This window comes from Pan paniscus, chromosome 18 (genome assembly GCF_029289425.2).
Source record: "Pan paniscus chromosome 18, NHGRI_mPanPan1-v2.0_pri, whole genome shotgun sequence".
NCBI classification, from domain to species: domain Eukaryota; kingdom Metazoa; phylum Chordata; class Mammalia; order Primates; family Hominidae; genus Pan; species Pan paniscus.
Window position 1 is genome coordinate 3,532,156 of NC_073267.2, and position 27,285 is coordinate 3,559,440.

The 27,285-nt window shown below is 59.5% G+C and overlaps 3 protein-coding genes across 8 annotated transcripts in view; 2 read left to right on the forward strand and 1 right to left on the reverse strand.

Moving 5' to 3' along the window:
* PKMYT1 (protein kinase, membrane associated tyrosine/threonine 1) overlaps nt 1-17,332 on the reverse strand; it is a 31,910-nt gene extending 14,578 nt beyond the window's left edge. The window contains exons 1-2 of one of the 6 annotated variants that reach the window (XM_034939640.3): nt 17,139-17,311; nt 15,720-15,898 (exon numbers count right to left, since the gene is read on the reverse strand). In XM_034939640.3, coding sequence (XP_034795531.2) covers nt 15,720-15,898; nt 17,139-17,311 — 352 coding nt within the window. Of the gene's footprint in view, nt 1-15,719; nt 15,899-17,138 lie in introns of those variants that run through there. The other 5 variants (XM_055100733.2, XM_055100732.2, XM_055100730.2 and 2 more) reach the window with 5 other exon arrangements.
* On the forward strand, nt 848-15,710 carry GREP1 (glycine rich extracellular protein 1). The gene is made up of 29 exons (XM_055100737.2): nt 848-911; nt 1,160-1,192; nt 2,093-2,122; nt 2,565-2,597; nt 2,676-2,711; nt 3,141-3,176; nt 3,637-3,705; nt 3,967-4,026; nt 4,991-5,026; nt 5,362-5,391; nt 5,488-5,520; nt 7,262-7,291; nt 7,370-7,402; nt 7,491-7,526; nt 7,847-7,879; nt 8,182-8,217; nt 8,302-8,334; nt 9,055-9,090; nt 9,232-9,264; nt 9,504-9,644; nt 10,363-10,395; nt 10,916-10,948; nt 11,054-11,083; nt 11,408-11,539; nt 12,458-12,499; nt 12,642-12,674; nt 13,269-13,382; nt 13,836-13,889; nt 14,116-15,710. Exons 1-29 carry the CDS (start codon nt 848-850, stop codon nt 14,139-14,141), a joined length of 1,368 nt encoding a protein of 455 aa, XP_054956712.1. The 3' UTR covers nt 14,142-15,710.
* A 2,042-nt stretch (nt 17,333-19,374) lies between the features above and the next one.
* CLDN9 (claudin 9) lies at nt 19,375-27,144 on the forward strand. Its single transcript, XM_003804686.7, has one exon. The coding sequence runs from the start codon at nt 26,010-26,012 to the stop codon at nt 26,661-26,663; it is 654 nt and encodes a 217-aa protein (XP_003804734.4). The 5' UTR covers nt 19,375-26,009; the 3' UTR covers nt 26,664-27,144.
* Nucleotides 27,145-27,285: the final 141 nt, after the last annotated feature.

Below are 27,285 nucleotides of genomic sequence, written 5' to 3' on the forward strand. Positions count from 1 at the left end.
GTCCAGACCCCCATGCCCAGTGCCTCCCTGCCAGGCCCCCAGCACAGGGCCCCGGCTCCAAGTCCATCCACCCAGCCCCAGGCATGGAGAGCTACTCGCAGCCCCCCACGTCCTCTCCTCAGCCTCTCCTGCGGTCCTGCCCCCCAACACTGTGTGGTGGCTCCCCTAGTCTGTGACCCAAAGTTAGAGTCACTGCTGGGGCAGGAGACGAGGCAGAGCTGGAAGGCCTCCGGGGACTCTCAGAGAGGCTGGGCACAGCTGGCCCATCCTCCTGTGTCCCTGCCCCTCATGGAAGGAGGAGGGAGGAGGAAGGGGTGGCTCTGAAGTTGGGGGCTCTGGCCCACTCTGGCAGGCCGAGCCTCCATGAGGACAAAGGGCCCCCTGGTGGGGTCGGTGTGGTCTCAGGACTAGACGGGATGACACCTGGCTTTTGTTGGGAACACCACCCGCCTGTCAGACAGGGTCTGAGATGCTGTCACCCCCACCCCTGCTGTCTGCAACACTCCAAAGCCCTGGTTCCCGCCCTCTCCCCAGCTGTGTTGGGCTGGGCCTAGGGTGCCTGCCTGCCCCTTGCTGGGGGGACATCTGAGCCCTCTGGGCCTGGCGCCAGGGCCTGAGTCGCTGACAGGGGCGGAGAAGTCTAGGGGGCCTGTCCTGCTGTCAGCGCCCATGATGGATGAGGGGCCAGAGCTAGACTCCTGCCACAGGGGGAGGTGGGGGTGACCCTCCAGGGTCTGCAGGCAGAGCCTCTGCCTCTCACAGCTGGGGGGCCTGGGCGAGGGTCCCCACCCAGCCAGGGGTGTTTAAAGGCCCAAAGGGCGTGGGCCCTCCCACTCTGCCTAGAGTCATGGGCGCCTGGGCCTTCCCCACAGCCCTTTTCCTTCTCTGCCTGACTTCCGATAGCCTGCAAGGTGGTGAGGGCAGCTTGGGGCTGGGGGTTGGAGAATGGGCATCTGTGACTGGGGCTGGGGGTCCAAGTGGGGCCCTGGCCAGATGCTGGGGTTCTGGAGACAAGGAGGGCTGGGGTGTGGAAAGCCTGGTCTGGGCAGAGAATTCAGACAGTGAGGGTTTTTGAGGCTGGAGGATAGATGCCTGGGCCCTGCCCCATCTTAGCCTCTGGGGTCCCCAGCCTTGAGTCAGCACTGTCTTGCTTCCCCAGGGCTGCCCCTTCTGCCTCCTGGCCTGGGGAAAGGTAGGTGGCCCCTCTGGCACTGGGGTCAGGAAGAGTCTCCCATCTCTCCTGCCCTGGGGGTGTGGGAGCTCTCTGGGACTCCCGATGGGGGGCCCAGGAGAGCTCAGGGCCCTTGCTGTCTTCCGGGCAGGGAGTCTCATCAAGTGTCCACTCAAGGGTGGGGAGCACAGACACCCTGCACTCTCAGAAGAGTCCCCCGGGGCAGAACATGCAGCCCTGAGGAGGGGCCTGGGCAGGCTGAGAAGGATGGGCAGGTGTGACAGGAGGGGCGGACCCACCGGCAGGCCAAAGGGGGCCGGAGGGGGAGAGGAGGGAGGGGACAAAGAGAACTGAGCCTGCTGAGGGGCAGGAGGTGGAGTGTCATGGAAGGGTCTTTACTTCAGGGACCTGGGGGGTCCTAAGGGTAGGAGGAGGGGCTGCCCCTGAGCCCTGATGCATATGAGCTTCAGGAGAGAAAGATGGGGGGCAGAGGTGGTGAGAAGAAGAGGAGGAGATTTCCATGAAGGGAGAGGAGCCCAGTACTGAGAATGGATGGGAGAGGAGAGGAAGAGGGTGGAGTGGGCTCTGCCCCACAGTCCCCCAGAGCCCTGGCTCAGACACCTTCCTCCAGGCCCAGGGGCCCTCTAGCCTCCACTGCCCTAGCCCCAGACTGCTCACCTCCTCTGCCCTCTACCCTCCTGTGACAGCAGGGAAACTGAGACCTGGAGAGGGAGGTGGCATCCAGATTTGGGCCCCTTTGTCCCCTTGTAAGTTCCCCTGCTTCCCCCTGAACCCCACAGGCTTAGGGAGCCCAAATGGCTACAGATCTGGTAAAGCTGGTGGCGGGGTGCTTGGGGAGGGTGGCACACCGGCTCCCAGCTGCTCCAGCACCCCGGGCTCAACATCTCACTTCTCCCACAGTCTATGGCCCCCACAGTGGCCTGGGAGCAGGTGAGGCCTGGCATAGGGAAGGGAGGCGTCTGAGGGCAGGGCACGGGGCAGGGGGGAGGCAGGGCAGGAGCAGGGAAAGCTGGGCAGGGGGCAGGGAAAGCTGGGCGGGGGGCAGGTAAAGGGGGAAGCAGTCGTCTCAGAAATACGTGGGGACAGAGCATAGCCCCAGAGTGTCCCCCAGGCACCCTGGCTGGGGAGAGGGGAAGGCAGGCAGAAAGAAATGGAGCGGGGAGGGAAGAAAGGAAAGAGAGGAGAAAGGAAGGAGAGAGGGAAGGAGGGAGGGAAGGAGGCTGATAGCATCCACCTGTGCCCCACAGCCCTCCCCCTTCATGGGAAGGGACTGAGTTCCCACAGGGCCACTGCTTGGATAGGCTGTCGGCCAGGTGTGGGGTTCTGGGGAGATCCTGGGGGAGGGGTGTCCCTCACCTCCCTGTCTCTCCAGGCTATGATGGGGGTGTGAAGCCACAGAAGCCAGGTGAGCCCTGCCCCGGCCCCAGCTCTTTGTCTCCCCCTCTTTCTCTCACTCCTCACCTCACCTCATCTGTCTCTCCAGGATTCGTGGTCAGGCATGGGCTGGGAACCCAGCCAGGTGAGAGCCGTGGGGTCCCCTCCTTCCCTCCCTCCCAGGCCTCAGACGGAAGAGGCAGGATTGGAGAGATTGTTGGGGGGAGGCGCAGAGAGCCTCTCAGGTTTGCTGGTGTCTGGTTTAGTCCAAGGGGGGGTTCAAGGGTCTTGTACCCCCACCTCAGCTGGGACCCCAAACCTCCTCAGCTCACCTCTCTCTCTCCCACGAGCCCTTCCACTCAGAATGGCTATGGAGCAGGTAGAGATGGGAGTGGGGGAGCTGGAAGCCAGGATTCTAGGGGTATCCCTGGGATGGGGATTCCTGAGCCCCTCATCTGATCCCCCTCTCTTTCCCAGACACTGAAGGGGGCATGAAACCCCAAAACCTAGGTGAGGCTCGCCCAGCCCCTGCCTGCCTCCCTCCTCCTGACTCCCTCCTGCCTTCTCGCCCCAGGGTTCAGGACCTTCGCAGGTGCTGCAGCCCAGCCAGGTGAGGCTGGGGGAAGCAGGTAAGGAATGGGAGGGGCTTGGGGGTGCCTAATCTTTGCCTGATACTGTAGGGGAGGGAATGCAGCCAGATCGGTGTTTCCAGGGTCTTCTCCAGGCTCCCAGGCCTCAGAGAGGGCAGAACAGGTGGGTGTCTCACGGGAGGTGGGCAGGAGGGGACGGTGAGGAGTTCTGATGTCTGGCTTGGTAAGGGGACAGGGGCACCTGGGCCTCACCCCTGCCTCAGCTTGGTGTGGCTGTGGAGCAGGGAGCCCAGGGCGGGGAGGTGGGGCCCCTTCATCTGCCCATCTCTCTTCCCAGGCTTTGGAGGGGCTGTGAAACCCCAGAAGCCAGAGGCGAGGCCGCCCCACACCTGTCCCAGTGTCCACTTCCCACCCTCTGTCTCTGTCTCTGCTTGACGCCCCATTCCCCCTCCTCATGTCCCTCTGGCTCTGTCTCCCCAGGATATGGAAACGGGCTGGGAGCAGCGGCCTTCCCAGTGGCCGGAGCCCAGTCAGGGGAGGAAACGTCGGGTGTGGCAGGACCTGGGCTTCCAGGAGGGAGGGGGAAGGGGCAGAGCAGAGTCAGGGCACCAGGAGCTGGGAGAGCTGGGCTCTGGAGGGAGGGCAGGGCTCAGCCACTCTGTCCCTTCCCAGGCCTGGGAGTGGGCGTGAAACCTCCGAAGCCAGGTGAGGCAGAGCCCTGCCCCGCCTTGCCCACTTATATCCAGGCGCCTCTGGGTCCCTCAAGCCTGCCCACCCCACCGCTCATGGCCCTCACCAATGTCTCCCCAGGATTGGGGAGCAGAAGTGGTTTGGGCGCTGGCACTCTTCCAGGGGCAGGAACCCCACCAGGTGAGGGTGGCTGGGCAGGGGCCGCAGGGAGGGGCGGGCAGGAGGGTTTGGGGTCCCAACCCTCATTCTTAGGGAAGGAGCTCTTAGGGTCAATGTCAGCCTCTTTCTAGCTCTCCCCAGGCCTGGGGAAGAGGGAACCTCAGAAGCGGATGAAGGGAGGACCCCGCCCGTGTGCCACCTCCATGCCACACTCACCATGTCCTGTCCCTCTCTGTCCCCCTCTCGGTCTGTGTTACCCTCCCCAGGCACTCGTCCCTCTGTGGCCTGCCAATGCCATTCCTGTGGGTGGGGACTCCTGTGGAGGCCTCTGAGCTGCTTCCTGGGCATGCGCCCTTAGTGAACTGTCAGGGTGTGGGGCACAGTGGCCCTGGGTGGTGTTTGGACCACGGACCCGCACTCCACATGGCCTAGCTCCAGCCTCTGCCTCCCTCACCCCACAGGCCCAAAACCAGGTCAGGGAGGGTAGAGTGTTGCTGAGGGCCTGGGCTTGGGTCTGGGGGCTCCAGGGAGCTGCAGCCTCCTTTACCTGGTCTCTCTCTCTATTCCTGGCATGGGGCGGGGGGTGAAACCTCTGAAGACAGGTGTGCCTGCCCTTTCCTGTGTCCCTGTCCTCCACTCCCCACATACACACATCCGGCCCTGCCTCTGCTTCCTCCTTCTACTCGGTCTCCCAAGATCTGATGATGGGAATGGGATGGGAGCTGGGGCCTTCCTAGGAGCTGGAGCCCAGCCAGGTGAGGGCAGCTGGACCACACTGGGATTCTAGGAGACACAGGAAGAACGAGGGGATATCAGAGGTCCAGAAGGCAGAAAGTTTATTTCTGGGGGAGGACAGGGGATGGGTGGGGTCCGTGAGCCCCTGCTCTCCTCTCCCCCATCTTGACTGTTTCCCCTGCATCTATGGCCTTGTCCCACCCTCAAACCCTCCCCAGATCCACCCCTCACACACTGCTTCTCCTCCCAGGATACAACAATGGAAACGGACCGGGAACCCAGCCAGGTCGGGGCCGAAGGGGCTGGGGTGGCTGGGGGAGAGGTCAGGGGCCCAGGGCCACACTCTGGGTCCCAACAGATGGGCTCTTGGGGGTTCATTCATTCACCCAATCTCCCCTGAGCACCCGTCCCAAGCCAGGCCTCGGCTGGCCATGGAGGACACCCAAGCTGGTCAAGGGTGGCCACGGTCTGGACTCCCGGGCCAAGAACCAAATCCAACTTTGACTGCAGTCAGGCCTGGGAGGGAGTTCACACAAGACAGAAAGGGAGAGGGCAGGGCTCCAGGCCCCAGCTCATCCCCACTGCACCACCATCCACACTCCTGTGTCTGCCCTCAAACAGGTCCTGCCGCTCAAAATGGCTTTGGACCAGGTAAAGAGGGTGGGGACGGAAGCGGGGAGCCTGGGGCTGCGATTCTGGGCACAGGCCCAGAGGAAAGGATCCCTCACCCTCTCATCTTCCCCCCAGGCTTTGGAGGGGGTGGAAAACCCCAGAAGCCAGGTGAGCCACTCCCTGTCCCTGTCTCCCTGCCCATTTCCTATGCATCCGCCGCTGCTTCCCTAGAGTCCCTGATCTCCCCATTCTCTTTGGCTCTGTCCCCTGGGATTTGGGAATAGGAATGGGTGGGGAGTCGGGGCCTTCCTGGGAGCTGGAACCCAGGCAGGTGAGGCCCTGGAGTTCTGGGAGCATGGAGGTCTTAGGGGGTGGGGGTTACTGATGTAGGGGCCTGGCCCTGGTCCTGAGCAGAGAGGAAGTGATGGGTGGACTCACAGGAAGTCCTTCCCCTTCTCTTCCCAGGCCTGGGAGGGGGACTAAAGCCTCAGAGAGCAGGCGAGCCCCAATCTCTAGCCTCCCAACTTGGTCTCACACAACAAACCTCATTCGACAAACCAATCCAGGCCTGGAGCAGTGGCTAACACCTGTAATCCCAACAGTTCAGGAGGCAGAGTTAGGTGGATCAATTGAGCCCAAGAGTTCAAGACCAGCCTGGGCAACATTCCCAAGCTGGTCTTGAACTCTTGGGCTCAAGCAATCCATCTACAAAAAAAAAAAAACCTAGCCAGTTGTGGTGGCACGTGCCTGTAGTCCCAGCTACTCTGGAGGCTGAGAGGTGAGGATCATTTGAGCCCAGGAAGTCGAGGTAGTAGTGAGTGGAGATCTTGCCACTGTACTCCAACCTGGGTGACAGAGAGAGATCCTGTTTAAAAAACAGACAGGCCGGGCTCAGTGGCTCACGCCTGTAATCCCAGCACTTTGGGAGGCTGAGGCGGGTGGATCACAAGGTCAGGAGATCAAGACCATCCCGGCTAACACAGTGAAACACCGTCTCTACTGAAAATACAAAAAAATCAGTCGGGCGTGGTAGTGGGCACCTGTAATCCCAGCTACTCGGGGGGCTGAGGCAGGAGACTGGCGTGAACGCAGGAGGCAGAGCTTGCAGTGAGCCGAGATCGTGCCACTGCACTCCAGCCTGGGTGACAAAGCAAGACTCCGTCTCAAAAACAAACAAACAAACAAACAACAAACAACCAAAGTAATCCGTGGACCATGCCTGTTCTGAGGCAACTAGGTGCTGGGGACAGGCCCTCCCCAACCAGGGCCACGCTGGGGCATACAGTATGGGCTGAGGCTGCCCCAGAGCTGGGCTCTGGGAGTTCTTAGGAGGCAGTGGAGGCCAGGGAGGAGAGAGTGGCCCAACCCTCTGAGAAACTGAACCAAAAAGAGAGTTTTGAACAAAGAAGGTACAGGCTCCAGCAAGATCTCAGACCTGGCCAGGCGCAGTGGCTCACGCCTGTAATCCCAGCACTTTGGGAGGCCTAGGCGGGCGGATCACTTGAGGTCAGGAGTTCGAGACCAGCCTGGCCAACATGGTGAAACTCCGTCTCTACTAAAAATACTAAAAATTAGCCAGGCATGGTGGCGGGCACCTGTAATCCCAGCTACTCAGGAGCCTGAGGCAGGAGAATCGCTTGAACCCGGGAGGCGGAGGTTGCAGTGAACCAAGATCACGCCATTGCTCTCCAGCCTGGGCAACAAGAGCGAGACTCCATCTCAAGAAAATAAAAAAAAGAGCTCAGACCCAAGATGTGGCAGGAGCTGGAGCTTGACAGTTGGAGGCTGCTAAGGAAAGGAACCTGCCTTTCTGGCTCGTTGAAGTTGGGGGTGGGGACACCCCTGCCCGAGGTGGCTGGAGATGGCATCCAGGGCTCCGGAGGGCCTTAACCCTTTCTCTCCTCCACAGGCCCCACCACTCAAAATGGCTATAGACCAGGTAGGGGCGGGGCTGGGGTTTGGGGAGGCCCAGAGCTGGGGCCCCAGGTTCCTCACCTGCTCCCTGTCTCTCCACCAGGCTATGTGGGGGCCGTCAAACCCCAGAAGCCAGGTGAGCCCTGCCCCGGCCTGTCCCTCTGCCTCCCCAAACCCTGAGCTCCCTCCCCTCTTTCATACCCCGCCTTGATCTATTCCCCCAGGATTCCAGTACAGAATTGGGCTGGGAGCCCAGCCAGGTGAAGGGGGTACAGTCTGGGGTTCCAGGGTCTGCATCTGGGCGGCCTCTTCCTCCCAGGGGCGGGATTGGTGAATGATGGAGAGGGGTGACGGGGCGTCTCCAAGATCCTTGGCTTCTGGCTTGGCCCTGAAGGGGAACCATAGGCGCTGTGTCCCCAGCTTAGCTCAGCCCTCCCACCCCGACAAGCCCCCCACCTCAGAATGGCCCTGGAGCAGGTCCTGAGGGGATGGGAGGAGCTGGGGTCCAGATGCTGGGGTTCTGGGGTGGATCTGAGTTGGGGGCTCCTGGGTACCTCATCTGCTCCCCATTTTCCCAAAGGCTTTAGAGGGGACATGAAGGCACAGGAGCCAGGTAAGCCTGACTCTCCCGGGCTTCTGTCTCCCCAACGTTCAGAGCCCCCTTCCCCCTCTCACCCCTACCTCCATCTGTCCCCCAGGATTAGGGAATGGGAATGGGCTGGGTGCTCAGCCAGGTGAGACAGATGGGGTCTGGGGTTCTACCCCTGGGGCGTCCTCTCCCTGCCTCCCTTCCCAGTCTCATGGGGGGCTGAGCTGGTGAATAACTGAAGGGCTGCTGGGAGGAAGCCTCCAGGATTCCCTTACCTCCACCTCAACCAAACCCCAAATCCCCACCCCACCCTCCTCTCCCCATAGTCTTGACAGCCCAGAACGGATTTGGATTTGGAGCAGGTAGGAGCAGGGGTGGGGAGGGGCTGGGGGAGAATGTGGGTGGGGCCCCTGAGTCACTCACCAGCCCCCCTATATCTCCTCCAGGTCTTGGAGGGAATGTGAATCCTCTGAAGCCAGGTGAGCCCCGCCCTGGTCTGCCTCTCTATGCACGAACCCCTGAAGCCATAAGCACTCTACTCATGCTCCCTCCCTCTCCAGGATATGGGAAAAGGCTGAGAGCAGGGGCCTTCCCTGGGGCTGGAACCCAGCCAGGTGAGGACACCTGGGGTAGGAGCCCAGGCTTTTTTTTTCTGAGATGGAGTCTTGCTCTGTCGCCGAGGCTGGAGTGCAGTGGCGCGATCTCGGTTCACTGCAACCTCCGCCTCCTGGGTTCAAACAATTCTCCTGCCTCTGCCTCCCGAGTAGCTGGGATTACAGACACCCACCACCGCACCTGGCTAATTTTTGTATTTTTGGTAGAGACAGGATTTCACCATGTTGCTCAGGCTGGTCTCGAACTCCTGACCTCAGATGATCCACCTGCCTTGGCTTCCCAAAGTGCTGGGATGACAGGCGTGAGCCACCGCACCGGGCTGAGCCCAGGCTTCTTAGAGGGAAGGGGGAAGACAAAGATCGGGCCAGGGGGCCGGGAGGGCAGAGTGTGGGTCTGAATCCTGGGGAATTAAGTGCCACTGGCTGGCCGGATGTGGCTCTGCCTCTGTGTCTCTCTGTAGGCCTGGGAGGGGGAGCCAGGCCCCCTCCCAGGGCCCTGGGCCCCCGCCCTGTCTCTAGGGCTGCGTCCTCCTGACACCCCCTCCGAATGCCGCCGTCTCACACCCTCCCCGTCCCTCCCCCTAGAATATGGCCATGGAAATGGACCGGGAGTCCAGCCAGGTGAGGGCAGCTGGGCCTGGCTCGCGAGGGGTCGGGAGGTGGGACGGGAAGAGAAAAGCTGAGGCCACAGGGACAGAGAGCTGGGGTCTGGGGATCAGCAGCACTGGCTGGAGTTGATGTCAGCCTCTCTGTCTCTCCCAGGCCTAGGAGCGGGGATGAAGCCTCAGATGCCAGGTGAGGGGACTGCCTGTGTCTGTGGCCCCACCTCCCCTAGATCCTGGTATTCTAGCTGGGTCTGCGTGGGACTCCCAGGGGAGGGGTGACCCCTGCCTCATGAGTGAGGGGAGGTCTGTAGGAGCACCGAGGACCGAGGGGAGAGGAGGTTGGGGAGAGACTGAGAGCCCCCTTCCTGGCCCCTGCCTCCCTGTCCCCCAGTGGCTCAGCCTTACCATGTTCCCTTTTTTGCCCCACAGGCCTGGGAGCTCCAAACGGCTATGGACCAGGAAGGGGCAGGGCTGGGGTTCCAGGAGGTCCAGAGCGGAGGCCTTGGGTCCCTCACTTGCTCCCTTTCTCTTCACCAGGCTATTTGGGGGTTATGAAGGCCCAGAAGCCAGGTGAGCCCTGCCCCGCCTGTCCCTCTGCCTCCCCCAAACCCTGAGCTCCCTCCCTCATTCATACCCCACCTCAGCTCCATCGGCATTCAGGAGGGGGCTGGGAGCCGAGCCAGTGAGGGGGTGTCGGGCTGCTGTCCCTGTCTCCCTCCCAGGCCTCCAGGGCAGGTGGACACCAAAATGAGGGAGGAGAGGTGGCGCCAGGATCCCTGGTTTCTGACTTGGCTCTGAAAGGGGATCCAAAGGCCCTTCGCCCTCTCCTTAGCTAGAATCCCAAACCCCCTGCTCACCCCTCCCTCCCCACAGGCCCCTCAGCCCAGAATGGCTACAGAGCAGGTACTGGGGGGCTGGAGTTGCTGGGAGTGCAGAAAGGAGGAAAGAGGTGGGGGCCTGGCTCTCCCCTGACCCTGTACTGAGGGTTTTCTTGGGGGCTCCTGCAGCCTTAGACGGGGTAGAGTCTGGAGAGGAAGCGGCACAAGGTGGAGGGAGGTGCTGGGAGCTCCAGTTCCTAAATTGGGAGGAAAGGGGGGCCAGGCTCCAGCCCCCTTCTGTACCCCAGCCTCTCCCCGTGCCGCCCCCACAGACCCTGCAGTTCCCACTGGTCATGGACCAGGAAGGGGAGGTTGGCATGGGCACCAGGTGGGGGACAGATGCCAGGTCTGGAAGAGACCCCTCAGTGAGGAGTGGGCCATGGGTCCCTCACCTTCTTGCATCTCTCCAGGTGCTGGAGAGGGCATGAAACCTCAGAAGCCAGGTAAGCCCTTCCCACTCCTCACTCTCCCTACCTGCAGAAACTGCCTACCCCTCCACCCTTTTCCCCTCCCAAGCTGTACCCTCTCTCCCCAGGGTGCAAGAACGGGCTGGAGCTGGAGCCTTCCTGTGGGAAGGAGCCCAGCCAGGTGAGGGAGGTGGGTGGGACCTGGAGCAGAGGGGAAGGAGGACAGGCTCCAACGGACAGAGTTGGGTCTCAGTGGGGGAAGGGGTGGGGTGGGGTGGGCCTGTCCATTATTCTCCATGGGTCTCTGGCCTGGGAGAGAGCCAGAAACCTCCAAAGCCGAGTTGCTCTCTGCCCCTCTTCCTGCCTTCTCCAAGGTCCCCCACTCCAACCCCGCCCTCATGCCCTGCTCTCCCTCCCAGGATACACACCAGGGACCTGGCTGGGGCTCCTGCCAGGTGAAAAGGCGGGGCTAGGGGGATCAGCAGGAGAGAGAGGGGTTCACTACACTCCTCGGGTGGGCTGATGTCTGAACTGGCCTCTTTCTGTCTCTCCCCAGGCCTGCGAGGGACCTTGAAGCCTCAGAAGTCAGGCGAGTGGGGGACCCCTGGCTCTGCCCCACACCTCCTTCTGCCTCTCAGCTCTTCTAGCCTCCGCCCCCAGTGTTGCCACACTCATCTCTGCTTTCCCTCTCCAGGACACGGCCATGAAAATGGGCCCTGGCCAGGTGAGGCCACTGGGACCAGGGGTGGGGGCCCAGGAGGAAGGCAGAGGGAGGCTGCTGGAAGACGGAGGGGCCTCCATCAGGAGCCCCATCCCTGCCAGATCCCTACGTCCCTCTATCCCCTGCCTGGATCCCCAGGTCCCCCCAGGAGAGTGTGGCCCAAGGGAGCTGGGCTTTTTCCAGCCTGGCTAATGTCCCCCTAAGGTGCTGGGTCTGCCCTAGAAGCCACTACAGGCCGGTGGCTTGGCCAGGCCAAGGCCTCCTGGGTGGCGTCGGTGAGGACTGGCCTGGAGCATAGCCCCACCCCTCCCTTCCTTCCCATTGTAGGTCCCTGCAATGCAAGGGTCGCTCCGATGCTCCTCCCCAGGCTTCCCACTCCAGGGGTCCCTTCGGACAAAGAGGGTGGCTGGGGCCTGAAATCCCAGCCCCCTTCCGCAGTGCAGAATGGCAAGTTACCAGGTCAGTGTGGAGTGGGGGTGCCTGGGGGGCACTGGGAAGCACCTGGCCCTATGGGGGTCAGGGCCTGGCTGCCATATCCCACTCTGTCCTCGGATGCCAAGGCTCAGAGAGGGCAGTGACTTGTCACACAGTGATCTGCTGAGGAGAAGCCTGAACTCTGGCCCTGGGACCCCATGTGGTCCCCAGTATGGGAGTCCTTTCCATCCCTGCCCCATGGCATCTGCAGTCTCTCAAGCCCTGGGCTGGGCTCACTCCTGCCCCTAACCTTCCTCCTAGCACCAATGCCAGCCATCCAGTGGGGACTGAAACCTCAGAAAGCAGGTGTGAGTCTGTCTGCCCCCAGGCCCCACATCCCAGAGGGACAAACTCTCAGCTAGGTCTATCCTCTGTCACCACCCCAGATCAGGGTCACCCCTCCATCACCCTTTTTCCCTAGGCTGCCTCAGCTATTCAGGCACCCGAAGGCCAGGAAGTCCCTCCCCGAGTCTACCCTCTTGCTCTTTTTTTTTTTTTTTTTTTTTGAGACAGTCTCGCTCTGTCGCCCAGGCTGGAATGCAGTGGTGCAATTTTGGCTCACTGCAAAATACGCCTCCCAAGTAGTTGGCATTACAGGCACACACCACCATACCTGGCTAATCTTTGTATTTTTGTAGAGACGGGGTTTTGTCACATTGGACAGGCTGGTCTCGAACTCCTGGCTTCAAGTGATCAGCCCACCTCAGCCTCCCAAAGTGCTGGGATTACAGGCGTGAGCCACTGCGCCCAGTCTCTTGCTGCTCTCTAAGTTTCTTCTGGTTCCATTCCCTGTGGACAGGAAAAGTCTTTGCTTCCCCTTCAGAGTCCCTAAGGTCGATCTTTGGCCTCCAAGGAGTCAGGGGAGACCTGGGTCCCCCGCACTGACTTCTTTTCTCCTCACAGGGCACCAGCCTCCAAATGGCTATGGACCGGGAGCAGAACCAGGTGAGGAGGCCCTTCCTGGAGTTCCTCCCCTCCCTTCCCCTCCTCTTCCCTCCTCTTCCTTCTGCCATCCCAGGAAGAGGGGAGGCCAGGGCTGTGGCTCTCGCTGACCCCCAACCCTGAGTCACAGTTTTCTCTCCCCCAGGTTTTAATGGTGGCCTCGAGCCACAGAAAATTGGTGAGTCCTCCTGGGCCCCCCACCCATGTTGAGCGGAAGCTGGCATCTCCCTCATGCCTGAGTCAGTCTGTCTGTCCGCATCCCCCTGTCTATGAGCTGGTCACCTGGCCCTCCTGATGCTGTCCCTGTTCCACTAGCCTGTCCCTAGCTCCTCTCCAATCTCTGTCCTGCAGGTTTAGGTTATGGGAATGGTGTCCTGGGAGCCAGGGTCTCCCCGAGGCCCACCCACAGCCAGGTGCCTGGGGAGCAGGGGTCGGGGTGGGAGAGTTGGGCTCAGGGCCCCTGCCCGGCCTCTGACACCCTCTTTCCTCCTCCAGGGTTCCATGCGGCCAATGGTTTTAGGAATAGTGAGTCAGACCCAGGGGACAAAGTGCAGTGGAGTGAGGGAGACAACAGCGCAGGAGCTAGGCGGGAATGACCAGAGTCTCTTGCAGGGGATGGGGTGGAAGCTCTGGTGTACCCCAAAGCAGCAGCTCCAGCCCCTGAAGGAAATGGTAAGAAATGAGCCTTCTGGGAGCAGAGCCAAGCCCAACAGGGGCCAGGGGTCCCAGCTCCTGTGGGCAAGGGTACCCCTTCCAGCTCTCCTCCCCACAGGGCAGGCCGGGGTGCTGTGGAACTCTCGCTGGCCCACCCTGCAGGCCTGGGGAGCCGGCTTCAAGCCTGGATATCAGGCTGGAGATGAATATGCTGAGGCCAGGAGCCAGCCAGGTAACGGGATGCCTGGATGAGTGTGTTGGGGCCATTAGAGGTGGCTTCAGGGAACTGGGCCCTGGGCCCAGGTCTACCCACAGCCCCACAGAGATGGAAGGTACAGCCCTCTTGGCGGAGGGGATGGAGTGAGTGAGAAGAGGCCAGGAGGGCATAGGCAGGAAGGAGCAGGAAGGAATGGAGCTGGAGGAGAGGCCAGAAGAGCCCGGGACCCTGAGAGCCAGCCCAGACACTGGACCAAGATGGGGAGGTGATGGAGTTGGGAACGAGGGCCATCATGGACTCAGTTCTCCACACTCTGTCCCTCTCCCCCGGGTCCTCTGAGAAACTGAGGCAGAGCTGAGCCCTGGGCCCTCCGGGGAGGGGGTGTCTCCCACAGCCTGGGTTGAAGCTGGGGTGGACGGAAGCTCTCTGGTGACCCGAGTGCTCCTGGTCTGTCTGTCTGTGCCATAGGGGGCCCCGACGTGAAGAGAGGCAGCAATGGCCAGCTGGGGAATGGCTACGAAGGTGAGAGGGAGGCGCAATGGCCGAGCCGCCTGCCAAAGGCCCCCCCGTGGTCACCCCTCCAGCCATACTGGGGGACACCCAGCCCTTGGGAAGGATAGCAGGTTCTGCCACCTGTAGGTGGCTGCTGAGTGACTGACCCCAGAAGCTCAGGTCCCTGGGAGGGGAGGAGGGGGCAAGGCCTCACCAGGGCCCCGCCCCTCCCTAGCCCAGCTCTATGTCTTCCCAGGCCGCTGCCCTCTGGGGAAATGCTGAGCACTGCAATGCCCCTGCGAGTCCCGAGGGCCTCTGCCTCACACCCTCGCCTGCCCAGCAAGGAAGACAGACCCTTGGGCTTGGCCTCTGGTGCTGCCTGGCCAGGGGTCTCCTCCATGCTAGAACCACAAACGTGCTTCCCTGCTTGCCTCCGCGTGCCATGCAAGGGGCTTGCTGACCAGGGTGGGAGTGGCATGGGCCTGCAGCCACCACCCAGCACCTCATTCATTCATTTGGCAAACATCAATGAGGCCATGTGCCAGGGACCATGTTCCCAACAGGAGAAACCATGAGAAGAAAACAGACTCGATCAACGCCTGCCCTCAGGGAGGGCATCACTTGGTCACCGCCTAGCGGGGGAACCACATCCAAGTTAGGGGCCTTGTGCATGGAAAAGAACACTTCATTCTTTGTGTTTTCATTTATAATCTATTTATTAAAGTTGTTAGATAAAAATCTCATTTTCCTTAAGCCTTTATAGTGGCCTTCCAGATATTGTATTGACTAATAATTTGGATGTAAAACTCACTTTCACATTCTTTGATGAATGCTTAATTAGTTTATAAATTTCACAGCTTGGCCAGGCATGGTGGGTCACGCCTGTAATCCCAGTATTTTGGGAGGCCAAGGCAGGAGGATTGCTTGAGCCTACAATTTAAAGACCAGCCTGGGCAATATAGTGAGACCCCCATCTCTATAAAAAATAAATAAGTAAATAAAAACAAATATGAATTTCACAACTCGACTTTTCCCTAAATATTTTGCGTGCCTTAAATGCCTGATTAACGAAATAGCCTTAGACATCTCAAACAACAATTAGAAACATAATCGACCTGACTCTCTTGATTCTCTCTTTTTTTCTTTTTTTTTTGAGACGGAGTCTCGCTCTGTCGCCCAGGCTAGAGTGCAGCGGCGCAATCTCGGCTCACTGCAAGCTCCGCCTCCCGGGTTCATGCCATATTCTCCTTCCTCAGCCTCCCAAGTAGCTGGGACTACAGGCGCCTGCCCAGCTAAGTTTTTGTATTTTTAGTAGAGTCGGGGTTTCACCATGTTAGCCAGGATGGTCTGGATCTCCTCCTGACCTCGTGATCCGCCCGCCTCGGCCTCCCAAAGTGCTGTGATTACAGGCGTTAGCCACCGCGCCCGGCGACTCCCATCTCCACAAATAAAAAACTTAGCCTGGCAGGGTGGCGCATGCCTGTAGTCTCAACTACTTGGGAGGCTGAGGTGAGAGGATTAATTGAGCCGAGGAGATCGAGGCTGCAGTGAGCCATGATGGCACTACTGCACTCCAGCATGGGCGAAAGAGCAAGATCCTGTCTCAAAAAAAAAAAAAAAAAAAAAAAAAAAGTTTCTATATTCCAATTTTGAATAGATTGACCATTTTATCCTTTTTGTTCTGAGCTACCAGATTCTCACCCATCTGTCATTTACAATTGTTCTTAGGAACTTTAACACAAATGCTAAGTATGTTATCACCAAACTTTACTTTTGAATTGTGATATCGTTTTATCTTTCTTATAAGATAACTGAATGGAAATCTGTGCACCTTGACCCATCCACACAGGATCCTCATACCTGAGTTGCAATGGGTAAACAGCAACGAGAGGACAATCTCACACTCCACATCGGTGGCGTCGGGGGGCGGGCGCGGTGGGTCATGCCTGGAATCCCAGCACTTTGGAAGACTGAGGCCGGCGGATCGCTTGAGCCCAGGAGTTCGAGACCAGCCTGGGCAACATGGTGAGACTCCATCTCTACACAAAATATAATAATTAGGCCGGGCGCGGTAGCTCACGCCTGTAATCCCAGCACTTTGGGACGCCGAGGCGGGTGCATCATGAGGTCATGAGTTCGAGACCAGCCTGGCCAACATGGCGAAACCCCGTCTCTACTAAAAACACAAAAATTAGCCGGGCGTGGTGGCGGGCGCCCGTAATCCCATCTACTCAGGAGGCTGAGGCAGGAGACTCGTTTGAACCAGGAGGCGGAGGTTGCAGCTGAGACTGCACCAATGCACTCCAGCCTGGGGGATAGAGCGAGACTCCGTCTAAAAAAAAATTTTTTTTTTAATTTAAAGACCATAATAATTAGCCGGGTGTGGTGGCGTGCACCTGTAGTCCCGGCTACTTGGGGAGGCTGAGGCGGGAGAACTGCTTTAGTCCGGCAGGTCGAGGCTTCACTGAGCCAAGACCGCGCCACTGCAATGTAGCCTGGGCGCCAGAGTGAGGGGCTCAGTCCCCAAAAAAGCCACCTAAAAAACAAACAAAAAAAAATTGGTGAGGCGGCGCGCCTCGGTGTCGCAGCGAACCCGCAGATTCTCAAGCCAGGTGGGGGCGCCCACTGCGCGTGTGCAGCGCCTGATATCCAGGCTAGTTGAGGGGGGGGAGCAGCTGCGGCACCTGGGACACAGCGATTGGCTGGGACCAGGAGAGGGCGGGAAGAAGAACTTGGCGGAGTGCGCTGATATCTCTGATTGGCTGCCAAGGGTAGCCCTTGACAGCTGCCGGGTGGGACCCGTAGACCGCGAGCGCACTGGCCCCTGATTGGTTGGGGTGCGGCGGCGGGCATCTGCGATTGGCTGGGCCGGTCGGAGTGCGTCGCTTGGCCACCTCCCGAGGTACGAGGTCACGGCGGGCGGCGCGCTCTGGGGCCCTGGGGTGGCGGCCGCAACCGGGGTGGCGGCCGCAGCCAAGCTGGCGGCGCGGCTGCCCCTCTCCAGCTCGCACCCGCGGCTCGCCCGCGCCCGCGCCCACTCGCGATTGGGCCGGGCCCGCTCGACGCTGCCGCCCACCCCGCTGCCCCCGCCGTCCCTGCCGCACCCGCCGTTGCCCGGCCTGCCGCCCGGCCTGAGCCCCGGGCCGCCGCCGCCCTCCGCTCTCGCCCTGGCCGAGCTGCCGCCGCTGCCCGCGCTCCCGCTGCGGCCCGAGCCGCTGGCGCCCTGGGGCCCCGGCGCGCATCTGGCACTGCCCGAGCTGCCACCCGAAGCCTGCTCACCCGCGCTCCCCGCCGCCGTGCTCGCACTGCAGGACCTGCCGCGCCTGCCCGCGCCCGCGCCGCCGCCCGCGCACCTGCCGCTGCCTCCGCTGCCCGAGGCCGCCGTCGCCGCAGCCCCCGGGCCCGTGGGCGCGCGCGGCCGCCCGCCCCTGGTCTCCGAGCCGCCCCCGCATCCGCTGCCGCCGCTGCCTGCGCGACCTTCTCCCTTCAGCCTGCTGGCGGCCCCCGAGACCCGCGACCCATGGCCGCTGTCCGCCTTTCCCCCGCCCCCGCCCCTGCCCCCGCCCCCGCATTTCTTCCTGTCGCCGCCTTGCTGACCTGGCCCCTCCCGCGGCGGGTGAGTAGGCAGCCCCCGACAGGGCCAGTGCCCGTAGCCACCTTCCCCGGGCATGGATTCAGAGGACGGGGGTTAGAGCCCAGTTTGGGGAAGAGAGAAGGGGAATCGGAAGCAGCCCAGGTTTGGTAGAGAAAGGAGCGAGTCTGAAAATAGACTTCTCTAAAGATTCGGGTCTTCCATTTTCCCCTGCTGCCCTCCAGCAGGCCTCTTGCTAGGTTATTTGAGAATGTAACCCATCCCCTGGGCTGATAACCTGGCTAGTGATCAGGGCAGCGGGCGGGGCCCACAGCACATGTCCAAGGAAATGGGGATCAAGGGTATGAAAACGAAAGTTTAAAAGTGCTGGGCCGGGCGCGGTGGCTCCCGCCTATAATCCCAGCACTTTGGGAGGCTGAGGCTGGCGGATTACCTGAGGTCAGGAGTTTGAGACCAGCCTGACCAACATGGAGAAACCCTGTCTCTACTAAAAATACAAAATTAGCCGGGCGTGGTGGCACATGCCTGTAATCCCAGCTACTCGGGAGGCTGAGGCAGGAGAATCGCTTGAACCTGGGAGGCGGAGGTTGCGGTGAGCCGAGATCGTGCCATTGCACTCCAGCCTGGGCAACAAGAGCTAAACTCCGTCTCAAAAAAAAAAAAAAGTTTAAAGTGCTTTAACTATATCCAAATATTTCATTTCTCTTATAAATAAAGGGTCTGGATGCCATGGCTAAGGCCATCCTCAGTGTATGGCTCTTGAAAATTCTGATCCTGCCGCAAAAGTCTTTTTTTTTTTTTTTTTTTTTTTTGAGACGGAGTTTCGTTCTTGTTGCCCAGGCTGGAGTGCAATGGCATGATCTCGGCTCACCACAGCCTCCACCTCCCGGGTTCAAGAGATTCTCCTGCCTCAGCCTCCTGAGTAGCTGAGTTTACAGGCATGCGCCACCACGTCCAGCTAATTTTCTATTTTTAGTAGAGACGGGGTTTCTCCATGTTGGTCAGGCTGGTCTCAAACTCCAGACCTCAGGTGATCCGCCCGTCTCCCAAACTGCTGGGATTACAGGCATACGCCACTGCGCCCGGCCTTTCAAAAGTCTTCAGAAGTCAAATTTTCAACTGAAACAGATCCAGGGGTCGGGCTGGCTGTGCGCACCAGGGAAGCAGCGGTGGGGATCGATACTGGACCCAAGGGTCACATGCAAGGGCTGTGAAGTCATCCCCATGGGACAGGAGAGCTTCCCCCACCCCCACCCCCACCCCCACCCGGGCTGGGCCCTGAGAGGAAGCTCCTGTTCTCTCCAGCTTTGCCTGCACCCCACCCGCCAGTTTCTGTGCAGCCTCTACAACTTAATAAAGTTCTCTTTGTTCCCTAGGTGGCCTGAGCTCAGGTAATCAGGCGAAAATTCTATCTCAGTGGGCTCTTCTCCAGCAGCCTAGGACTGGTATCAGAAAGCCAACCTTGACCCTGGGGGACCTCGGAGAGCCCGGGACCCACCACCAAGAAGGGCAGTGTACTAGTTCTTTGTGACTGCAGTAACAATTTTATTTTTAAATTTTTTTTATTTTTGGTAGAGATGCGGTTTCACCATGTTAGCCAGGATGGTCTCGATCTCCTGACCTCGTGATCTTCCCGCCTCGGCCTCCCAAAGTGCTGGGATTACAGGCGTGAGCCACCGCGCCCGGCCTGACCGCAGTAGCAAATTTATACACACTGCGTGGCTTCAAACAACAGAAATTTATTCGTTACAATTCTGGAGGCCAAAAGTCAAAAATAAAGGTGTGGGCAGGACCCTGTTCCCTTCACAGGTGCTAGGGGAGGATCCCTCCTGCCTCTTCCAGCTCCTGGTGGCTCCAGGCCCTCTGTGGCTTGTGGCTGCATCACAGGAGTTCCTGCCTCCGTCTTCACATGGCCTTCTCCCCATGTCTGTCTCCAATCTCCCTGTTTTTATGTTGTAAGAGGTTGGATTGTCGTTGAAGGTAGGACCCGCCTGAAACCTAGGGTAATCTCATTTTGATATCCTTAGTTTAATTACATGTGCAAAGGCCCTTTTATCAAGTGAGGTCACATTCACAGATTCCAGGGCTTAGAGGGTGGAGGTATCATTTTGCGTGCCCCCATGCAGACATGCAGTGTCCTCTCCCCTGTGGGGCTGACCTACCTTCCTAGCCGTCTTCCCAGAACGTAATGTGTCTTAAATCCGTCATGCTGACCTGGGGCCCTGGGTGCCCTTGGGCAGGAGCTGATGGCACTAGTACCTTGATAAAGTTCTTACTGGCACTAGAAGAGAATAAAGTAACTCTCCTTCCCCTTCTCTGACTAATGGCCAGGTGCCCATTCCCACTTCCTTGCCGCTCCCCAGCTCCCTGTGCTTTATATTGTTGAGGCCTCCTCTCTCAGCTAAGAAACAGGAAGTACACAGATGTGTATTCTTAAAGACAGCATTAGCCACGGGGCCCCCACCCTCAAAGGGTGGGAGCGATAACTGCTGCTGGTTGAAACTGACAATTACTACTGATAATAAAGTTAATTGTTACCCAGTCAGTGGAGTCTGCCCAGGTGTACAAGTGAAACCTCCATTATGCTTTTGACAAAATATGCTTGTCTTGAGTCAATACCCACCTCGATCCCCAAGGCGCCAGTCCAGGGATATGCCAGGGTTGAAGCAGAGCTGTCTCCTCTCTGCTTTATAGCCAGGAGCACCTGAGGTTTGGGCAGCTGTGACTTGCCCAGGGAGCCCTGGGGTGGGGCTCACATGAGATTCTGGGAGTCCAGCCCGCTGCCCCCTGCAAGTGGGGAGCAAAGGGCACTTCCCTTGCCAGGGACATGGCAATGAGAGTGAGCCAGCTGGTGGAGGGGGCCTCTTCCGTAATCAGATCCAAATGCAGTTTTCTGCAGAGGTTTCCCTGTACTGGGAGCCTCGAAGAATTTGGGACAAGGAGGAACGGGATGGTGCTTGGGAGGCCCAGAAGAAGGAGAGGCCCTGCCCCGCTGCCCTGTCGGGAAAGAGGTTCAGGAGGCTCTCTTAGCCCACCTAGGGGGGCTAGCTCCAAAGTCAGGGTCTGGGTTGGTGTCAGGTGTGTCCTGCTTCCCGCTGTGCACTTGGTCAGGTTCGCTCAGCTCCCTGAGCTTGTTCCTGTCTGTGAAGGTGGGCAGTGAGCCCGTGAGGGTGACGGCTGCACCACCGAGATTTACCTGCACCTTTTGGTTTGGGAGCTAGGGGACCAGCTTCTCTACCTGTAAGATCTGGGTCTTGGCTCCTCCGGGCGCAGTGGGTGACTCTGCCCTTGGGGTTCTTAGTGTGCTGCCCCCACACCCACTCCCGCACTGTTCCTGGCGCATGGTAGCTCCTGGTAACTTCCTTCCTTTCCTTTGCGGTCAGGCCACACTTCCCCCTCTAAGAGGCGCGGGTTAACCCACTTCGACCCTATCTAAGCTGATCTCTGGTTTCTTCTGCCCACCTGAGCCTCCCCGCCCCTCTTTCCTCCTAGACGGAACAAAAACGAGGTCCATTTTGTCACTCCAGGAAGGGACTGGTGGAGAGCCGGCTTCCTTTCCTCCCAGGGTAGTACAGTGGGGAAGGTTCCCCTCCCCCACCTCTTTTCCCAGACGTGGTGGATGGGGGAGGGGACTTCGCTGGAGGTGTTAAAGTGCCATTGAGATGGTAACCACACCAAGGGGCCCCCACTTTTCCATATCAATAGCATTCCAGTCCCTGATTAGGCCCCAACCTTAACCCTTCCGTTCCCAAGATCCAACTGAATCCAGGTGCACGGGGGCCTAGGAGAGGGTCTAGGACCTCCCAACCTAGGTCTAGTGAGGGCTGAGGACAACAGGCTAATTGCTACCCCTGTGTCCTGGGAATCCTCCCACCGTGGGCAGCTCCCCAACCACCCTCTTCCAGCCTCTCCTAGGCTCCAAGATGTTTCTCCACTTTTACTCTCCCCAAGGGGCTTGGGGAGATACTGTGTTTTATCTTAGAGACTTGGGGTGGGAGGAGCCTGAAGCCGCACAGGGCCACTGTGAAGGCAAGTCCAGTGGGTTGGTCACTGAGGTGGGGGTGTGCGCATTTGCTGAGCAGCCGCCACCCACGCTGCTGGCTAGTCCCTGGAGTGTGGACTTGCTTTCCTTCTTGCTCCGGTGTGGAGATGTTGGGCCAAAGAGGAATTGGGGTCTTAAAAACCTGGGGTCGGCTGGATGCGGTGGCTCACACCTCTAATCCTAGCAGTTTGGGAGGCCGAGGCAGGCAGATCACGAGATCAGGAGTTCGAGACCAGCCTGGCCAATATGGTGAAACCCCGTCTCTAATAAAAATACAAAAATTAGCCGCGTGTGTTGGCACATGTCTGTAGTTCCAGCTACTCGGGAGGCTGAGGCAGGAGAATCGCTTGAATCCAGCAGGCAGAGGTCGCAGTGAGCCGAGATCACATCACTGCACTCCAGCCTGGGCGACAGAGCGAGATTCCGTCTCAAAAAAACAAAACAAAACAAAACAAAACACAAACCTGGGGTCCCCGAGCAAGTGCGGTGGCGCTTGCCTGTAATCCCAGCACTTTGGAAGGCTGAGGCAGGCGGATCACCTGAGATCAGGAGTTCGCAGACCAGCCAGACCAACATGGTGAAACCCCGTCTCTACTAAATACAAAAAAAGAAAAAAAATAGCCGGGTGTGGTGGCGCATGCCTGTAATCTCAGCTACTTGAGAGGCTGAGGCAGGAGTACAGCTTGAACCCAGGAGGCAGAGGTTGCAGTAAGCCGAGATTGTGCCATTGCACTCCAGCCTGGGCAACAAGCGCAAAACTCCGTCTCAAAAAACAAACAAAAAAACCCCTGGGGTCCTCTTATGCCCTTTCCGGGCACAACGCTCACTGGATGTGTGCAGCCCGCCACTGGGCTACAACGTAGGGGTTTAGCGCTGAATGTGGAACCGGTGAGTCACCGAGGCAGGGCCCGACGGCAAGCGGACCAGCCGTCCCGGTTTCCCTGGAGGACCCAATATTCAAACTGGGAATGTCCCTCAAAAAAGTGGGATGAGCCGATCACCTTAGGCCCTAGGACGAGGAGGACTTGTTCCGGCCCAGGGAAGAGAATAGCCCCTGGGTTGGGGCTGCTGGGTGGGGGGACTTCCAGGGAGGCAGGCTTGCTGCTGCCTCCTGACAGCTGCCCAAACCTGTGCGGCTGGATTCCTGGAGGCCCCTGGAAGGCTGCGAAGGAGCCCACTGACCAGCTTGCCTCCGTCTGCAGTCTCTGCTCTCCCCACCCCAACCCTGTGAAATCTGAGCCCCAGGGGCTGGGTGAGCTGGACAAACCTGCCACAAGATTCCCTGAGTCCACTGATGGCCATTTTCCAGCCTCTGTATCACCCCCCATCTTCCAGACTCTGTGGGGCCACCAGGTCAGCCCCCCTCGTACCGGAGGAGCCCCCCTCATTGGAGAGGCCCAGGGGGTGGTGAAGAGGAGGCCAGGCTTCTGTTTACCTTACAGACCAGCTGATTGGTGCTGGCCTGTCTCTGTGTTTGCAGGGGAGGATCTTAAGTTGTTTTGGGTCAAGGCCCCTTTGCAAATCTGAAGGAAAGTATAAATCTCTCTTCCAAAAGTATCATTTTTTTTTTAAGAGACAGGGTCTCACCTAGGATGGAGTGCGGTGGCATAATCATAGCTCACTGCAGACTCCAACTCCTAGGCTCAAGAGATCCTCCCACGTCAGCCTCCCGAGTAGCTGGGACTACAGACAGGATCCACCTAACTCAGCTAATTTTTGTATATATATATATATATATATATATATATATATATATATATATATATTTTTTTTTTTTTTTTTTAAATTTTAGAAATGGGGTCTCACTATGTTGCCCAGGTGGGTCTCAAGCTCCTGGCCTTAAGCAATCCTCCCACCTTGGCCTCTTAAGCGCTGGGATTACAGGCGTGAGCCTCAGTGCCCGGACCCAAAAGATGCTAAAACCCTTTCACAGAAGCGATGCTCATACCCCTAGGTTTGAACCCTGACCGCTCCTTGAGGTTAGAGCCCTTTATACACAATGTCCCACCCACTAGGTGAGGGGCACTGAGCAGGGGTGTGCCTGGCCACTGGCTCCCCGAAGGCAGTGCCGTGAAGTGGTGCAGCCACCAGATGTGTGTGGTGGGCACCTCCAGCCCTGCCCGCACTGGCCAGTGGGCTCCAGCACACCCCAGCCCTCCCAGCACCAGGCAGGTGAGAGGCAGTCCCAGGTGAGGGCCCACTCTGAGGATCCTCTGTACCTCCCTGGAAAGTGTATGAATGGAGACAATGTTCCTCACATCCCTTTTCCTTTTTTTTTTTTTTTTTTGAGACAGAGTCTCCCACTGTCACCCAGGCTGGAATGCAGTGGTGCGATCTCGGCTCACTGCAACCTCTGCCTCCGGTTCAAGCGATTCTTCTGCCTCAGCCTCCCAAGTAGCTGGGATTACAGGCACCCGCCACCACGCCCAGCTAATTTTTTTTTTTTTTTTTTTTTTTTTGAGGAGTCTCTCTCTGTCGCCAGGCTGGAGTGGAGTGGAGTGGTACGATCTTGGCTCGCTGCAACCTCTACCTCCCGGTTTCAAGTGATTCTCTTGCCTCAGCCTCCAGAGTGGCGAGTGGCTGGGACTAGAGGCTTGTGCCACCATGCCCAGCTAATTTTTGTATTTTTAGTAGAGACGGGGTTTCACCATGTTGGCCAGGATGGTCTCGATCTCTTAACCTTCCGATTTACCTGCTTCGGCCTCCCAAAGTGCTGGGATATCTAATTTTTTGTATTTTTAGTAGAGACGGGGTTTCACCATGTTGGCCAGGCTGGTCTCGAATTCCTGACCTCGTGATTCGCCCACCTTGGCCTCCCAAAGTGTTGGGATTACAGGCGTGAGCCACTGCACCTGGCCGTCACACCCCTTTTTCAGACAACAATCCTCAGAGGTTCTTAGCACCCAGGCAGGGGCTTGAGGGAGTTCATGAACCCTCCCCCACAAATGAGGGGCACATGTTTGTGGGTGCATGTTCTGTGAGTCCCACGGGGTTTCTCAAGTGGGTCTTTGACCAAAGGAGGTTAAGGACCTCGACCTTCCATGACCTGTCCCAGGTAGGGGTCAGGATTTGAGCTTTGGTCAGTGGGACTCCCAGGCTGTCCCCATGAGTGGAATCACAGGCTCTGAGGGGGTTTTTCCGGAGGTAAGGCTTTCCTGCAAATTGGAAGGCAGGTCTTGGGGACACTTGAGTCCCTGGACTTAACCCCCGTGCCCACCTCTGGGGTGTTTTGGCCCGGGAGGCCTGACTGGCCACTCACTCACCCACCCATGGAACATAACTGGGTCCTGGGCTCTGCCCCACCCTGGGTTCCAGCCCCAGCCCGTCCCGCCTCCATCCCCCTTCCTGAGTGCCCCCCAATCTCCACAACAGGCCCCTCATCCTCTGGCCTCTGGAGATCTTAGGCAGCTCAGCTCAGCCTCGGTTTCAGCAGCAGGGGTGGCAAGAGCGCACCTGAGCTGAGGTTGAAGTGGGGGGTAGTTTTCTAGGCCGTTGCCAGGGCGATGCCACCTGAGCTGGGCGCCAGGCACCTGTCGTCTGGGGAACAGTGCGGGCGGGGCCCTTCCCCCGGGAGCTAGCGGGGCCACTGGGCTGAGACGGGGGATGGATCAGATTCCAGAGAGTCCCAGGCGGGCGGGAGTGTGCGATACTCGGGGAGCTGGGGCATGTTTGCATCACGAAACTCGGCTGGGGGAGAGCAGAGGCGGCTGGGGAGGGGCTGCGGAAGGAGGAGGCTCAGGAAGGCAAGCCGACGCCCCCTGTGTGTGTTTCTGTCCTGAGCCTGTTACTTTTTTGACCCCCGATCCGTCTCTTCTTCCTCAGCTTGTCCTCCATCTTCCCCTCCTTTACCCTTGGTTCCCACATGCACAGATGCTACGGACGCTTTTCCTCCCCTGTCCCCACTCAGCCGCAGCATCCCCCGCTGGCCCCCAGGCCCCTCATCCATCCGCTGCCCACGAACCCCCAGCCCCGCACCCTCCCCGTGGCTCAGGTCTCCCCTATCCCGGCCTCCCTGCACTTCACTCTGCTCCTCCCCTGCCTGGGCCTTAAAACCCCGCCTGCAGCCAAGAGCCCGCAGAGTCCCCAGGTGGCACTGTCAGAGTCGTTCAGTGGGAACCTGCGCCAGCCAGCAGGAGACGTGGCTGTCCTCAGCCTGGCAGTGCGTCTGGAGGGCCTGTGCGAGCTCAGCCCAGGTGTGACAGCGGGGTGGTAAGAGCAGCAGCACCCTCAGGACATCCGATGGGCGGAGGCCCCTCGAGGTGACACCCACCACTCAGCCGAGCGGGACTACGAGTCTGCTTTGTGCTCCGCGAGGACCAGAAACACCTGCAAGAGGCACGGAGAGGAGGCGCCTTTCAAGAGGCGCCTTTCACGGAACTGAGGACTGGCCTGGCTTGGGGACACCAACAAGCCTTCCCCCTCCTGCTGGACACAGAGACACCCACCCAGCACACCAGACACATCCTCTGAGTCACCTAGGCCGCCTGGGGCTGAGAAGACCTAACCGAGGGGCCAGATGGCTTCGACCGGCTTAGAACTGCTGGGCATGACCCTGGCTGTGCTGGGCTGGCTGGGGACCCTGGTGTCCTGCGCCCTGCCCCTGTGGAAGGTGACCGCCTTCATCGGCAACAGCATCGTGGTGGCCCAGGTGGTGTGGGAGGGCCTGTGGATGTCCTGCGTGGTGCAGAGCACGGGCCAGATGCAGTGCAAGGTGTACGACTCACTGCTGGCGCTGCCGCAGGACCTGCAGGCCGCACGTGCCCTCTGTGTCATCGCCCTCCTGCTGGCCCTGCTTGGCCTCCTGGTGGCCATCACAGGTGCCCAGTGTACCACGTGTGTGGAGGACGAAGGTGCCAAGGCCCGTATCGTGCTCACCGCGGGGGTCATCCTCCTCCTCGCCGGCATCCTGGTGCTCATCCCTGTGTGCTGGACGGCGCACGCCATCATCCAGGACTTCTACAACCCCCTGGTGGCTGAGGCCCTCAAGCGGGAGCTGGGGGCCTCCCTCTACCTGGGCTGGGCGGCGGCTGCACTGCTTATGCTGGGCGGGGGGCTCCTCTGCTGCACGTGCCCCCCGCCCCAGGTCGAGCGGCCCCGCGGACCTAGGCTGGGCTACTCCATCCCCTCCCGCTCGGGTGCATCTGGACTGGACAAGAGGGACTACGTGTGAGGCGGAGGTTTCCCCTGGGATCCCACTGCTCCCCACTGCTCCACCCTTTCGACCTTGGCCTGATGACCAGATGCCCTGCTCCATCACAACCTCCTTCCCCAGGAAAACCCACTTTCCAAAAGCCCAAGCTACACCTGGCTGCAGGGCTGGGTCAGCTGGCCTGGCTGAGCTCTTCTCAGTGGGGTCCCCTTTGATGTTCTCCCCCAAGTTGGGCAGCCTAGAGGTGTTGGGAACCCTGGCCTGCCCCCGCCTCCCCAGTAATTGTTTCCTTCCGTTGCCCTGGCTGGCCTTCCTTCTCTTCTGAGCCCTCCCCTGCCCCAGGAACCCTGGCCTCACCAAAACAGCAGCAGCTCATTGGCTCCAAAACCAGGGAGCAGATCATGCCCTCCCAACCCTGGAGTTGTCAGGGAGGGCCTGCCCATCACCTCCTCTCCCCAACATCCCCACCCTCGAGTTGGAAATAAAGAGCATTTGTAACTGGGCTCCCTCTAATCTGTGCGCCGCCGCTGGGGCTGGGCAGGCACAGCCAGGTGGCCTCCCTTGGTGGCTGTCAGGCCAAGGTCTGGCTCTAGGTTCTGCCTGGTGGGTATGCTCACTCAAGCCACGGGGAGAGGGGATCGTG